Raw genomic sequence first — 16,770 nt, 5'->3', positions numbered from 1 at the left:
AAGGGAAGGATGGAAAGGAAAGGAAAGGATGGACGGAAGTGAAGGAAGGAAAGGAAAGGAAAGGATGGACAGAAGGGAAGGAAGGAAAGGAAAGGAAAGGATGGACGGAAGGGAAGGAAGGAAAGGAAAGGAAAGGATGGACGGAAGGGAAGGGGAGAGAAGGAAAGGATGGGGGAGGGAAGGGGAGGGAGAGGGAACGGCAACGGGGTTCTGTCATTCCGCAAGGGAGGGAGGGTGCTGCCAGAGGAGCACCCGCCGTGTTCATGTGAGATGTGCATGAGTGAGCTTTTTGTGATCGAGCGAGGCTCATCGTTGTTCTTACTGTTTAGCCCTGTGTGTGTGCGATTTCACCCCAATCGTTTTCCTCTCTCTACTGCTCGTACTATGTGCTGCCGCACCTGCGACCAGAATGAGAATTTGTTTGTCTGTACACTGCACCTCTAGCGAATCTTCATCTTACTTTCCACAGGCACCCCCCTTTGTCTCGGTGCCAGCAAAGTGGTCTGTTTTCTCCTGGGGTGAGCCAAGAGGAGCACAGGCTTCTACATGCGGTTCTTTCTTGAATCGCTCTGCTTCAGCACAGCCAGTTCGATGCAGACAACTGGCTCTTCAGTCTTTCCTGCCTCTGCCCCTATTTTTTTCTTCTACAGGCATCTGGTCGGTACCGGAGTAATTCTTTCACAGAATGGACTTTCGCGCATTGCAGCTGCCCATACACCTTATTCGCGGTTTAAAGGTTAGGGCTCTTGTCTTCGCCGCTTATCACGATTTCCGTCAAAAGCGGCTTGTCGTGAAATGAAGGGAAATTTTATTTCTTTTAAGAACTTCTTTTGCTGAATCTGGATGTATGAGATGCTCAGACTTCAGACCCTTTGCTGTCTCTCCTGCAAGCGAGTGGCTCTTCACTGAAGCTCTGTAGTTTTTCTACTCACGAGAGTTGCTGGTAGGTCTCCGTGAAACACGTGGACGGTGGGAAGCGTGCATAGAGGAAGGTAGCCGCCAAGCTAAACTTTTGTTTTCTTCTAAAGAGGACGCAGCAAAAGCATATGACAAGTGAGTGATTGTCATTTTTGTGAAGCCTTTTTCGATGGACGACTAATTTCAAGTCCTAGGTTCTTCACTCTTTGATTTTGAAGGTGTTTCAAACTATCTTAGTTGAATGGCGATCGAGATGGCGAATTTGGATGTCACAACGGTTATGATGGATGTGTTGTATCTGTAGAGCCCAATTCAAACTGTACGGAGATGGAGCTGCAACAAATTTCGCTCTGTCGGAGGATGAGAAGGAGGACGTATCGAATCTGGAGTGGGAAGACCTTATTCTAAATTTGCAGCTCCAAGGATTGCCAAAGGCTACACTATGTGAGTGAGTTTCAAGCCTAACTGGGATACATTTGGTCAGATTTAGATGTGTCATACCCTTGCAGCAAAAGATGTTTTTTCTAATTGTAATATAGCCCTGTGCCACTAATCAAGTGATAAAATGTAGTCCCTTAAACATGGAAATCATGTAGATGGATTAGGGTTTTTTGTATGTGGTTCTATGTCAGCTGCAAGAGAAGTTTTAAACACAGTCCTTTCCCGTTTTATTTGTTTGAAATTAAGATTCCCGTGATGTTCCTGAGTTTTTGTACGCTTTATTTGTTCTACTTCAGCTGGCCTGGCATTTCATGGAGTACTTTGCAAGGATGAAGTCTGGCAAACCTACGTGAAAATTGGCAAGCAGCGTTATGTGGGTCGATTCACATCAATGATGGAAGCAGTAAATGCGTATGACATGTACGTCTCTTGTTGAATGCATTAGCCTAGACTATTTGACGGTTTTTCATTAGAATAATATTTCATCGTCAAGGGTTTTGAAATATTAGTTCAATTCCAAGCCTTTGGATCTATATCTTCTGGGCAGTGCTGTCAGTGTTCATCGTGTAGTCGACATATGAAGAATATTGGTAGTTCGCATCAGACATTTCACGACATCCAAAGTTTGGCAAACTAAGTCATATGTACCGGTGGTCAAAGGAAATCTTTGCTCTAAAGTATATTTTTGGTGCAGGGTGGAATACAAGATTCATGGGAGTGATGGCTTACTCAATTATGATCTTGCCGAAGATGAAGTAGCTGAATTGGAGAAGACGGACTGGAACTCACTGATCTCTAACCTGGGTTTAAAAATTTATGAACGTCGGAAGCCCCGTAAGTTCAGTCATGCTCTTGTACACAAAAATTCCTTAGTACATTCAATTGGGGAACTTATTGCTCTATGTATGCTTACCTCGATTCTCAATTTTTCTGAATTTAAAGTTTATGTAGGATCTGTTTGATTAATTGCGATCTACGATCACGATTTGAGTATTCTGGGTTTTCTGATTTCTAACCAATTGTATATTTTTTGTTTCTTTTCTGGCGTTTGTTGAAAGTTTATGAGGTTGTGCAGTTTTTGGGCAATCATAATTTTGGTCAACTTGTGGAAAATAGTTCTGATTTGATGTAGTGCTTGCCAGACAAAACTGGATATCGTGGTGTACGTCAAGTTGCTCCTGGGAAGTGGTCTGCAAGCTACGCTCATCGAGGGGCCTCGATACAGTTAGGGCGATTCGAATCATTAGATGCTGCTGTGAGGTCTTATGACAGGTATTGTTTTTAGTGGCCTTACAGTGCTGTGTTGCTGGTTTGGAATGTCCATATTAACTCCAGTAATCACGTGTTTCTTAATTGAGGAGAAGAAATTATTGTTCATTGTTTTTTGAAGAACCGGAATGTCTTTCCTAACTCTACCTTGTTATGTTCATTTTCTCTCCCACCAATGTTTTCGTTCTTGTGAAATGTAATTTTCAACTTGCCTTAATATTGAACCGAAGTAATTCTATGCAACTCTGTACGAAAACATTGGTGTACATCAATTTTCACTTGTTTGGCAACTAGATTGGAAACGATCGCACCATATCAAAATCTCCTTAACTGATATGGAGCATAGGTGGACTTCATGGGTTCACTTAAATTTCTTGAAGCTGTTTCCTTTCTGTATCCCCAAACGCAGACAGTTCTCTTGTGGACAATTTAATCTGGCTTTTTGTAATTCGTGAATCCCAGGTGGTGGTATTGATAGGGGACTGTAGTTTTTGTTAGTGTAGGAGAGTGGTTACTGGAGGTAAATTCTATCTAACTCTTAAGCTGAAGGCTTTTCTGAATAAACTTTTAGTGATTGTTAACGTGTTTTCTCCACATGAAGTTTTGTATACAAGTTATGTGGAGAAGCTGCCAAGTTGAATGGAGCTCTTAGTGATGATGAGAAGGACCAGCTGTGCAAGCTCTCCTTGAAAGAAGTTCGAGCGGCTTTAGCAGTCCAAGCCATCCGTCCACCAAGTTCAGGTGTTCAACTTATTTCTTTGCATTAAAACATCTTGTTCCTTGGAATTCTGAGCTTGCAAGAGATATGAAATGCTCATCTCGCACATTCATTTGTTTAAATGTTTTTCGTGTCAAAGACACGATATATTCGACTCAGGGTGGAGATTGTAGGTCTGTTAACAACAAAATAGGTTTTCGTTCCAATTAATCTATCAAGTCTGTTGGATTCCAGCTGATCTGGGTGCTCGAGGAGCCCGCTTCGTAGGAGGGAAGTGGGAGGTATGTGTAGAAAGTACAATGCGCGACTCTCTTTTTCTTACGACCACGATTAATGAAGCTGAGGCTACGCAGGTTCATGATATGTGAGCATTTTTCTTTATTAACTTAATTTACGAATAGATCTTTTTTAAACTAGGTAGGACTTAACTGTTTTGCCGAGTGAACCTTATGTTATGTCCTGGACTACAATTTAGACAAATAGCATCAAAGCTCCGCATTCTTATTACGAGCTGGAATGGAAGCTCAGTTTTGATCCTCCACTGTTGCAGAGCGGCTTACAAGTTACACAAGGATTTTGCAAAGACGTACTCTGAGTTGTCTCTAGAATTGCGGGAACAAATAGACTCCGTTGAATGGGCAACAGTTGCCGAAAATTTTGGTTTTCAACGTCTTCCCTCCTGTAGGGCCTCAAATCTGCAGTAACTCACGTTCAGTTTATGCACCTTTTGTAACTACACAGTACGTGTTGTTTGTTGTTCGATTGTATTTCTAGTAACTTTTATTATTTTTTCCGATTGTTTTCGTTTCGCTTGGGAGCTTTATGCAGAGATTTACTCTTACTCTCCTGACAGAATGTATTACTCCTCAGTATGTGAGCTTGTAAGCATATGGTATTTGATTAACTCGTAACCATGTGAATTATTACATACTAAAGAATGCCTTTGTAGATATCCGGAGTTATATGTGGTTTTCCTCAGCTATTTCTTTAGTTTCAATTGTAATTCAGTCACATTTCGGCCCATCAATGCGTACAGATTACGGAGTGAGGAGGCTGGTATCAGGGATGTGGCAAAGCTTCATCCGTTACGGGGGATCCTACCTTCCTGTTGGTACATTCGCATCAGCTGAAATGGCTGCCCATGCTTCTGACATGTATGCTTTCTCCACTTACGGACTCATGTATGTATGGCGTTCCGTATCCCACCTCTAACATGATCGAATTACAAGGATAGATTTTGTCGTCTAGGGAATAACTTAGCACTTGAGTTTGTCCAGTTGACTTTGGAGGGCTTGATACAGGTGTACCTATAAGCTAGGAGGGAATTCTTCAGGGACATTGTACAACTTTCCATTGGAGGGATTCGAAAAGAAAAAAATTGAAAAGCTTCAGTGGTGCCAATTAATTGCAAGCCTTCGAGGTATCATCAAATGTGTTTTCTTTTTTTTTCTTTTTTTTTTCTTTTTTTTGTGTGACTTTTTCGATGTTTGGTTACCTCAATTTGGTCTCGCAGATGAATTTCTATAGTTTGGTTCGACCTTGGTGACATGCACTATTAAAAGGAAACAGCTCTAGTTATTTCGTAGAGCGACCTGAAAATAGGTATTTCTTTTACAAGTTACATCGGGTTCGATTATAGCAGCTTCCTTAACAGCAAGTGTCAGCATTACTCAACAGTAATCTGTATTCGAAGGTTAGTCCGATTTTTTGGAATAGGTTCCGTTGTGCAGTGAATTCACGCATAAAGAGGAGACAAATGTACAGAAAGAATATGGCCTTAATAAACCCTAAACTCTGAACCAATGTGGTTTTGTGCCGTTAGGGTACAATTATATGGAAACTTGACAATATGTGGTCGTTGTTGAAAGTATCTTAAATAAATTTAATCACTAAACCTTACAAATGACTCCACATACACGTTAAACAGATACATGTACATACAGTAGCTGTTAGTTTTCGCCGCTTTGCAGGAAAATTAGAAAGACCGCAACTTCCTGGTCTAATTTTAGGCAATATTTGTTGGTAGCAAAGTTTAAGCCTTCTCTGTCAATCTTGCGTGCAGAAGAGCAAGAATGGTCTGCACACACTACTGAACTTGCTGACATGGAGGCAGCTTCCGCAGTTGATGAAAAGCATTTATCTCGAGATAAAAGATGGATACTCTTTGTGTGTCAAGAACAGTTGATTCAACAAAGGGTAATTAATTTAGACCTTCCTTAAAACTGACTTTATTACATCGGATTTGAGATTCTCCGAGTTAATTTGATGTCAAAGCCTGCTCTTCAGTATACTGAATGTCTGTCTGAATGTACACAGATGATGAGAAGGGCCTCTCGTGTGGGACAACAAATTATAGTACGAAGGCCAGAATTGGCAGAACAGTTTTCACCTTTGAATCGTCGCGCAGATGGATCTCCCATGCTGGTCGAGGAGGTGATGGAGTGTAACTCAGCTCCCTTGTTGTGGACCTGTCAGTGTGGGAATCTCTTTCTCAAATCTCCTGCTTCGCTTGCAAAGATTAAGCCTGTGTGCCACCAACCTGGGTGCACATCAGTAAGTCGGGATAGATTTTCTGGAAGCTTGAATTGAATGGACACCCGTAGGCTCTGATTGCCTTAGCAGCCATGATTACACTACTCCCTGTCTGAAATGCATTAGGCATAGCTACGGAAGAGCACATTTGTCTCATTCATGGACGATGTCCCGAGTTTGGGGCACACATCTTCTGAGCAACAATCATTCACACTAGCATTTGTAATTTCTTTCACTCTCTTTTGTAGCCCAACGATTGCGAATATCTTCAAGAAGATTGTGCTGTTTGAAGGACTTTGTGAGTACACCCTTCTAACATAACCTACAAATATCTCAAGTCTTCAGATCATAGATTTAGTTTTAAAACCGAATTTTGTTGTCCATGAACTTGAGCGAAGTTGTGATAAAGTGCATGCCATGCTTACAGATGTTACTATACGTCATTAAAAACAAATCGAATTATGGAGGGATTCTTTTCAGTGAATTTTGAAATATCAAAAGTTGGAATAAACTTTGTAGCTGAGTCCTTAAAGTTTGTTCACGAACGTCTAGGAATTGTTAACTATTTTGTGCACTGTATAGTAAATAAGTATATTTATATATTCATCTTTAATACATATTGACTGTCTTGATAACATTTGAATCACTTTAAAGGTGATGATTAATGCTTAAGGTTATTCTAATTTATAAAGAAATATGTACAGAAAGACTAAATGAAACTATAGAATCAATTGAAAAAATTCTAATATCTACTATTGTATCTACTATCATACAATAAATTAAATAATAGATTATGACAAGTACCTTGTAATCTTAATCTAGATGGATTTCTTTTGGTAAAAATGAAGTGAGAAAAAAAAATAAAACATATTAAAAAAGAATAATATATTTGATAGATGTAAATGTAGTAGAGATAAAAATTTATCACTTAGTCAAAAAAATCATTTATGTAATTAAATTTAGATACTATTAAATTCAAAAGATATTTATATTTTAGATATATATAATGTAAGAATGACTTCACTTTATAAGATAGATTATCTACAAAATTATTTATAAGTTCAAAAATAAATGATTTCACTATATTTATTCTAAATAACTTATAAGGTACACATAATTAACTTTGATCATAGTCAACTTCTTAAAACAAGTTGACTATATGGTGTAGTTGACTATTGAGTATTAATTATGTAATTGGGACTACAAAAGAAGTTGATTATAATCTATAGTTGACTTTAGTAAGGTTGACTACGACAAGAACTTATTATATATATATATATATATATATATATTTTATTATTATTATTATTTTGATACAAATGTTATATTTGTTGGCTTTGCTTTTAGTGATAAATTTAGATATTATTTATTCTAGACAATAAAGCTTTTAAGGTAACATCTTTTGAAAATTAGTTATTAAATATTTTACATAATATATCCAATGCCTATAAATAATAATTATAAGAAGTAAAAGTCATCTTATTTTACAAATTTTTATATTTGTACATCTTAGTATCTAATTTAAGTGTATACTTCTATCTATTATATTTCTTCAATATATTGTTGGTTCATACATGCTTAAATAATTGAATTACAAATTTGCTTTGTTACTAAATGTAAGAGTACATGAAATTTGTATTTGTTGATTTTAAGATTTTAAAGTATTAATCTTGAATTTTGGATATATTAGGTATTGCATTAAGTTAAAGGAGGTTATATTTTTAACAAAAGGTTATACTAGCTCTTTAGAAAAATTTATATTTGTTGTTTTGGATGTGTTTTAAGGCCAAATGACTATACTAGAGATAATTGTATTTGATGTAAAGAAATCTACAGATACTAGCTGACATTAAAATCAACAATCTTATTTAATATATATTGTATGCACATTTGAGTAGTAAGGGGGAATTATAAGTGAGAAATTTGCAATAATAAAGACTTGATTTGGAATCATCTAAAATATTAGACAATATCTTGGATCAATATAATTACTTAGTAGGTTGAAAAAAAGATTTAATAATTTATATAACTCTAAATTTCTAATTATTTACAATCTCTCTTATCTTCTTTTTTCATGAAGTGGAAATGATTTAATAGGATCAAGATAGTTTTTAATAAAACAAGGGGTTTAAAATCAAATAACAAGTTTTGTAGAGACAACTTCTAGTACTAGAAGGTTAAAATAAAATTGTTGTTAATAACTTTAGACCCTTGGAGTATTATTCATAATTGAAAAGAACTTCTATCAAATGGTGTAGATCCCAAAGTTGTTCGGGACTATTATTGTCATGAGAAAAAGCCATTTGACACCATTGCTTCTAATTTGGAAATTACCAACTTTACACATACCATTTCTTGTAAAAAAATCAACAAGGTTTCACATATCAATAAAATAAAAGCCCTTACAAATCAAATTTTATTTGTAAACTTTTAGAAGAGTGTGGTATAGTCATAACATTGTTGATGAATTTGCAAGATTTATATAATAATCTTTTCAAGGCTTTAGAAACTATCCCAATTAAAGACATCATACTTCACTACATGATAATAATATTGAATCATGAAGTTTCCAAATGCATAGAAAGAAAAGCGTTGGTATAAATATTTTGCACTCTTTACATATTAAGGCAAACAGAACACTTTTAATTAAATCCTTGTACTAATTATTTATTTTATTTTTAGTAAAAGAAGCAACGTTGCTTAAAATTTCTTTAAAACCAACATAATGTGTAGAGATATTGCCAAAAATGCAAGGCATGTAGATATAAGTTATGTTCATACATTTATAACAATTGAATTAAGGTCAATGGCAGCCTTGTATAAGTGGATTATGAATATGGATGCTACCAAGCACATAACACCATTTAAGTGTTTGTTTAATACTTATGAGCCTTCTACCCTCTATTGTATATATAGGAGACAATATCATAGCAAAAGCTATAGAAATAGATTTAATTATTATAGACATGGTTGTAAAGTATGAAAAAGAGAGGATAAGATTCAAGGACGTCATCCATGTATCTAAGATGATATAAAACCTTCTATTTTAAAAGCAAACTTATGATTGGTGGTTTTAAAGTCCAATTTTATGTTGATGGATGCTTAATAAAGACATTGAGTAAAAATATTGTAGCTATGGCAGCTATGGCTCCAAAAAAAATAAAATAAAATAAAATAAAATAAAACCTATACATTATCAATTGCAAAAAAATAAATGGATAAAAAATGGAGGCATTTTTTCAATTTCCATCAAATAAATAAAATTTTGGTAATTAAAATTGGTGCTTTAACTACATAAATGTAAAATAAAATAAAATAAAATGAAAATAATGAAGCATATTAAAACCACAACAAGTAGCTTAGATCTTTATTCAAATATAATGGATGTAGCTTGTGTAGGATGCAATTAATACAAGCAATATAGAAATTTATTTTCCAAATAGTAAAAACTATGTACAATTGATTTATTAAAGGTGATGTATTTTGATGTTTATAGACCTATAAAGACTACATTTGTAAAACGGATTTTTTGTATCTTTATCAATGATTTTTATAAAGAGTATAGAATTTATCTTCTTGAGACAAATAATAAGTCCTTTGTCAAGTTACAATACTTCAAGGCACTTAAAGAGAAAAAAAAATAAAGAACCTAATTAAGATATTGTACAAGGACAATAGAGGTATATTTTTGTTTAAACAATAAGATATACTATAGTAGAATAAAGATAATTTTTATTATTTAAATAATATTAAATATTATTGTTATAGTATAATTTTTTATGTAATAATTTAAAATTAAGGTCTTTAATTAAAGATAAAAAATATTATTTTTGATAAAAAAACTTAAAATTTTTATTAGAATTTTTTATATAATATAATTTAGTTTTGAAAATAAATTAGTAATAATTTAATGATTTTAAGAAAATATTGAAATAAAATAGTTTGTTATGTGGTATTATAAAAGGAGTTAAAATATAATAATTAGTCTAATAGATATATGAGAATAAAAAGATAAATAATAAGATATTAAATCAAAGATTGTAATACATTAATTAGAAGAATTTAGATAATTAGAGAAAAAATTAAAATTTATTCAATAGGAGATTTTGAGATATTATTTAGATGCTTATACATTATTAATAAATATATTTTATATATAGATGATATAATTATAGACACATACAAGATATTTTTGTTGTACCTAGACATGATTTAGACAAGATATCTAATTTGTATAATTAATTAGAAATATTATAGCCACCTATGTGATTTTAGAAAGAAAAGTTATTCTTAAAAATTATTTTTTATGTTCTTTTTTGTGTAGAGTATTTTTTTTAAATTCTGTATGCATCTTTTTTTAATTTATTATTATTTATTTATATATATGTATATATATATATATATATATATATATATATATAAGTTATAAAAAGAGAATTTAGTTTTTTAATTAAAATTATAATTCTTTTCTTACTTTGGAGATAATGAATCCAAAAATTCATTAACGTGATAGCAATTCCAATTTTAATTTAGGTTTTTTTATATGACACAAATTGAATTTGTTAGCAGACTTAGAAGTTGGATGATGGTAGGATGTTTTATAAAAGGATCTTGCAAATTTTTACTTTGCTTATTTACATGTGTAAAATGAAACAATGTTATCTTATGCTAAATGCACCCAGATTTTTTTTTGTTACAATAGAATTGGTGTTGGTGTTGAAAATTGTAAAAGTGGTGGCAAGAAGGTTGTATAAGGCATAGAAATTAGTGATCTATATATATTTTTTTAAATTAGTTACTTTTATAAAAGATGCAATTAAATTTACAAAGAAGATGCATCTTAAGGTATTAAAATTGAGCAAGAAAAAATGGTGCAATTTAAGGTATTGAAATTAGACAAGACAATCAAGTTTATTTCTCTTTAGTGTTTCACTAGTCTAATTGCTTGTAGATTACTTTGACATACATGACTAATATTGTACTATATACTTCCAATTTTTTTTTTTAAACAAGGTGGTTGTTTTGATTGGGCATTGATTACAGCATTTGTTTTTCAAGTCAACAAAGTAGATAGTAATGGAAAGGTTTAGTACATTCGTTTTTGCATCATCAAATTTTCTTTTAAATCAGGTTTTCTTCAAGAATAAAAATTATAATCATTAAAAAATCAAAGCAGTAATAAATGTATGTGGCGTGAGCAATCAAATGGCAAAAAAATGCTATATAGAGAGAAGTGTATGCTCATATAATATTGAAACTAGACTGCCAAAGATGAACGACCTATATCTTTGGCATTATACTTTCTTTGTTATCAAAATAAAATATCAGAACATTAGTACTAGAGGTGGAAAATTGAGTACAAAGATATTTGTTATTTATATGTATGAAGAAGAGTCAAAATTTGAAGTTATTCTGAGAAATCTTTAGATTAATCTCAACAAGCATAAATCAACACCAAAGTAGGCCATAGAATGAATAATGAGAAAATTGAATAAAATTAATAAGAAAACTATTAAATAAGTAGAGCTTGAAGATGATCTCTTAGTTACTAAAGTTTAGAAAGAAATTACATATTCTAAAAATCTTGGAAATAATATATATATATATATATATATATATATATAAATTAAAGAAGATAAAAAAAGTGGATTTTAGTTGAAAGATGAGATTTAATTAAAATTATGAAAAGAAATTTAAGTAAGAAAAAAAGTATAAGAAACTTAGAATCGAATATAAATATTAGAGAAAAGATTTTATTATTAAAAACCATTTTAAAAAAAATTAATTCATAGAAATTAATTTAATATTACTTAAAGAAATTATTTTGTACGAAATCTTTTATGCAAGAAATTAATATCATATAAATGCTCTTGCATTGTTAATATCTAAAAAAACTTGGAATTGAAGAAAATATTGTGTTTATGCATAATATTTTTTGAATGCATTGCATATATAAAGGTTTCTATTTGTTTAATAATTAAATTTGATATATAAGGTACCAAGAGCATATTGCCTAAAAATTGTAAAGGAATCAAGATGCATATGCTCATGTATTTGTAAGCTAAAATAATCATTAAGTTTTGTGATTTTTAAGTTTTTAGAATAGAAGACTACTTATAAATATTCAAAAATATATTCAAGTAATAATAATAGTTTTAATTTAGATACATCTTCTAATATTATTTTTTTATATAAAAATAAATATTTTTGGAATAAAGAAATAAGACGAAGAAACTAATGCAAGTATTAAGCATGCTTCATGTTTTTAAAAAACCAACAAAGGTACTATCAAGGATATTTAAGAAATAGATGAAAGAAAAATTAGAAAATAAATATGAGATAAATGCTTTGAATGAGTTGCAACATTATCTTAGAGTTGTATTTATAATGAATAATATAAAATATATTGTTATAATAAGCCATAGTAAGTACATTAAAGAGATATTAAAACACTTCAATGTAAAAGAATGCATATCCACTAGTACCTCACTTAAGACCAACTTGAAGATTTTAAAGCCATCAAAAGAAGATTTTAGACAAATTAAAGATAAAATTATAGTAATTTTGGAAGTAATATATTATAAAGTTATTGTAATTGACCAAACCATGATTTAAATTGCCTCTATTCAGGCAATTATAATATCTATTTTTAACCAATTCTATTGTACAATAATTATTCTGTATTTTAAATTAATAATTAAAATTTTTAAATTTAAACTATCTATTGTGATTCTATTAAATAAGATTTTTTCTAATAAAAATATATATCTTTTATTAGAATTTTTATAAATTTTAATTCTAATCTAATTTTTATTACAATAATCCAAAAAATCATTCAGTTTACCACCAAAACACAATTTGAGGTCTAAAGTGTCTTTCAAATAACTCATGATTCTCTTCACAACCATCCAATTTGTAAGATTCGCTTTGACTATATGTGTAGTGAATGTTGTGAGTCAATATGTATTGACTCACAACATTCACTACACATGTAGGATTAATACTTGTAGCCACTATTGCATATATAAGTAAGTCAACCATTGTCTTGTAGGAGTATTAAAGTAAATAGGAATGAATGATAATAAACAATGAACATTAAATATCATATATCTTTTATTTTGGATATTTATTGGTAGTGAATGCTTCATTCAAAGATAAAAACTAGTACTATTGCAACAACTTGGATTATATAATAGAAAGAATTGCAAGATAAATAAGATTATTAATTTTTAGATTGAAAAAATGATAAAAAGATATTATACTTAATAAAGTTGGTAGCTTTCGAATAGTCCTAATTTTAATCTAAAAAAAACTAATAGTTAATAAAAAAATATCATATGTATAAAAAATCTCTATATTAATTATATAAATAGAAGTAAATAGAAATAGGCATAAATATATATAAAAGATATTATCTTTTTTAAAAAGCTTTAAATAATTTTTTTTGGAAGTAGATTAGATACTTGAATTATTATAGATTTATCAAGTGGCTATTGAAACTTATTCTATAAGTTTATTATTTTTAAGAAGTTGTAGTAAAAACAACCTATAGCTTCATATTATTGTATTATAACATAGCTATTAGATTAAAAAAATAATAATTATATAATAAGAGAATTTAATTAAAAATATCATAAAATATTATCTTAGAAATATAGATAATAGTCAATGAAATAGATTAATTAATAAGAGCTAATATTTATTTTTTTAAAATAACCTTTTATTTACATTATAAAACTATAAATAAGGCAAAATAAAGGAGATTAAAAAAATAAATGATATGAATATCTAAAAGAAAGAATATAGAGTAATTTTTAGCAAAGATTATTTTTAAAACCTAGAAATTGATACTTAAAGAGAACTTATTGTGAATCAAGATTGAAATCAAACCTTGAGGCACAAAATCACACATCTAAAGTAACTATGGAGTTTTTTTTGATGATCAAAGAACAAAATAAGAAAGAAAAATTTTAAAAGATTATTTTAGCATTATTTTCAAGTGATTTGAATAAATATTTTATTTTTGAAAACTTTTCAAAATGAAAGATATTTTTAATGATTTAAAATTTTGAAAAATAAATAACGACCTACATATATGAGAAATTTGTAAATATTGTAGAAAATATATAGATAAAATTTTATGAGATTGTGAATATGTTTTTTTTTTAAATATTCAAAAAATCTCAAGTTAATTAAATATTTAGATTGAAGGATAGGAAAGTTTGACTAGATTAGAGTCTCAAATATTTGAATTTAAGGATCTATAAAATAAAGTATGATTTTAAAAACTTTGATAGTTCAATTGAAGCAAAATATTGTTAAGGCATAATAGGCTTGAGTTTCTAGACTTTTGTCAATTTAGAAAGCAATTGAATGGCTTTATAAAGAATAATTGCTGCTAGAAGATCAACATTTAGGTTAGAAAAAGATGACAAAAAACACCTAAGATTATCAGAAGTTTTTTTTTTTTTTTTTTTATTAGTAATTTCTATAATTTTCAAATTTTGTGTGATTATTTTTTCTGAAAGATTAAAATGTAAGAAATATTTTAGTTTCAATTAAAATTAAAATTAATATTTATTAAAATACTAAAAAAATTAATAATTATTCCAAATATTTCTTTGTTATTTCTTTAGTTTTTTATTTTGGTATTTCTTTTAGTTTGATTTGTGGTTTTTTTATGATTTTTTAAAACAAATCTATATAATTTTTTAAAGATTTTTGAAGAATTGATTAAGGTTTGATTAAGATATCTAAAGTTTAATTGGGATTTATTTAGGATTCTATTAGACTTATTAGAACCTTTGTTATTGCAATTCCAAGTTACCTTTCACAGCCAAGTGCTTGGTGCATTCTTAAGCAAGACACCATATAATACAACTACACTCTGGCTACAAGCCATGTAATTCCTACGAAAGAATATATATATATATATATATATATATTTTCCCTTCTTTGGTGATACATGAATGTATTGTCTTTGATATTTTATTTAAATTCGTGTCTTTTAAAATATATCAACCAATTACCAAAATATTCAAAACATATCTACTATCAATAAATTTAAAGTATTAGATGTGAGTATCATCTTACTTTACATACTCTTACATATATGTATCTTGGTACCTTGCATGAATTTGTATTTTTATTAAATATTTTTATAATCATTGGACTTAACAAAGTTTATTTTAGTACAATAAAAAATCATATATATATATATATAAATGGTTGTTTAAAATTTTCAACTTTTTTTAATCCTCATATTAAAACAATTACTCTTTTCATATTATTTGAAAACAATTGTAATGTATAAACTATATGATTTACAAAAATAATTTTAAAAATAATTAAAAATAATTATAATATATTATAATAAATTAAATTATATATATATGTAAATGATAATATATTAGTAATAAATAAACATATGTATATTTATATACTTATATTTTAATATATTATTTAATATACACTTGGCATTATAATGAGTCATAAATTATAAAAAAAAAATTGTTAAATTTTATATTTATATTTAATAAATTTTAATTAATATCATCTAAGAAGAATTAATTAATCTTTTAAATAAATTTAAGTAATTTTCAAATATAGTAAAATTGCCATAAAGTATGAACTAAAAGTATAAAAATAATATATTAGTTTATTAGAATAAAGTAGCTCTCTCTCTCTCTCTTTCTCTCTCTCTCTCTCTCTCTCTCTATATATATATATATATATATTAATCTTATTAAATATAAAAAATAAAATTATTTTTTTATATGTGATAAGTTTTAAAATTTTAAGTAAAAAATATTATTAAATTCATTACCTTTTAATTTTATGATTATTTTTTTTCAACATATAAATTTAACACATTTCATTTTTTTAAAGTAAAAAAATAATTATAAAATTATTAGAAATTATAGAGATTGATCTTTTACAAATATTAAATGTACATTTCAACCAAGACATGTATTGAAAACGCCACAATTAGTAGTATAAAATTATTTTATTTTATATACAAATAGAACATCAACCAATTGAGATTTTCATATTAATACATAATTTTTTGAAAAAATAAAGAAACAAAAAAAAAATTACATATAAAAAAAATATTATATCAAAAATATTTGAAGGAATTCAAGCCAGTATGTCATGAAGAATATTAAGAAAGAAGATAAAAAGAAGTCATGACAACTTTATTCCTACGTTTAATTTAACTTAATTCAATACTACCATCAAATAGTTGATAAGGTCATTGTACATATAAAAACAAAAAAAATACAAACAAACAAACAAACAAACAATCAAATGGTTAAGTATTTACCTAACAATAAATAATAATCTTATTTTTATTGTAAAGACTAGATCTTGAAGATTAGAAGATTAAACATTGATTTTTACTAAACATTGATATTTACTAAATATGATTTCTTTTATTTCTATTAAAATTAAAACTCAAAAAATGTAGTAAAAAGTTTAAGTTTAAATCAAAAGAATCTATTTATTCTTAGATACCCTCTTAAAATGTTTACTCTAATAAGATCTTTTTGGTTTTCAAGAATTACTTTAGGTTGTGTCGCAGAGTTTCCGTCCAAGGAGCAGCCCACTGGTGACGGACGGAAGTGCGTAATCAATTGAGAGCACGATAAGGACGGAGAGGGATAGAGAAAGAGAGGGAGGAAGAGGGAATGTGAACGGAGGCGGAAGGTGACGCCGCCCCAGCGCGGCGCCATGCCAGCAAAGGTGGGGGGGGGGGGAGGGCAACTATGCCACGCAAGCAGCCCCATCGCGAGGCAGGGAGGGAGGCAGGCCCAGTGCAGGTCCCCTCGGGGGTCGAGGTTCTCTGGCATCATCACTATCCTGCTCAGAGTCTCTCTTTCTCTTTCTCTCTC

The 16,770-nt window shown here is 29.6% G+C and overlaps 1 protein-coding gene across 3 annotated transcripts; it reads left to right on the top strand.

Moving 5' to 3' along the window:
• The first annotated feature begins 207 nt into the window (after positions 1-207).
• On the top strand, positions 208-6,113 carry LOC112287888 (uncharacterized). Of its 3 annotated transcripts, none has more exons than XM_024531485.3 (13): positions 208-736; positions 948-1,053; positions 1,223-1,362; positions 1,656-1,779; positions 2,054-2,193; positions 2,502-2,631; positions 3,230-3,369; positions 3,581-3,710; positions 3,897-4,027; positions 4,383-4,500; positions 4,648-4,766; positions 5,409-5,542; positions 5,663-6,113. In XM_024531485.3, the coding sequence occupies exons 1-13, from the start codon at positions 547-549 to the stop codon at positions 5,933-5,935; spliced, it is 1,875 nt and encodes a 624-aa protein (XP_024387253.1). In that variant the 5' UTR covers positions 208-546; the 3' UTR covers positions 5,936-6,113. The 3 variants fall into 3 exon arrangements, with proteins under 3 accessions (XP_024387253.1, XP_024387256.1, XP_024387255.1); XM_024531487.3 differs by having other exon boundaries at positions 333-736; positions 920-1,053; XM_024531488.3 differs by lacking the exons at positions 3,581-3,710; positions 3,897-4,027.
• Positions 6,114-16,770: the final 10,657 nt, after the last annotated feature.

This window comes from Physcomitrium patens, chromosome 10 (genome assembly GCF_059467195.1).
Source record: "Physcomitrium patens ecotype Gransden chromosome 10, ASM5946719v1, whole genome shotgun sequence".
Taxonomy (NCBI): domain Eukaryota; kingdom Viridiplantae; phylum Streptophyta; class Bryopsida; order Funariales; family Funariaceae; genus Physcomitrium; species Physcomitrium patens.
The sequence above is the reverse complement of the archived record's forward strand: the minus strand, read 5'-3'. Positions and strand labels throughout refer to the sequence as shown.

Bases quoted from the DNA above. Each gene is read 5' to 3' on its own strand.
- LOC112287888 (XM_024531485.3), top strand. From the start codon at position 547: ATGCGGTTCTTTCTTGAATCGCTCTGCTTCAGCACAGCCAGTTCGATG. The intron at 3,370-3,580 runs GTGTTCAACTTA...GTTGGATTCCAG, and splicing joins CATCCGTCCACCAAGTTCAG to CTGATCTGGGTGCTCGAGGA. The intron at 5,543-5,662 runs GTAATTAATTTA...GAATGTACACAG, and splicing joins AACAGTTGATTCAACAAAGG to ATGATGAGAAGGGCCTCTCG.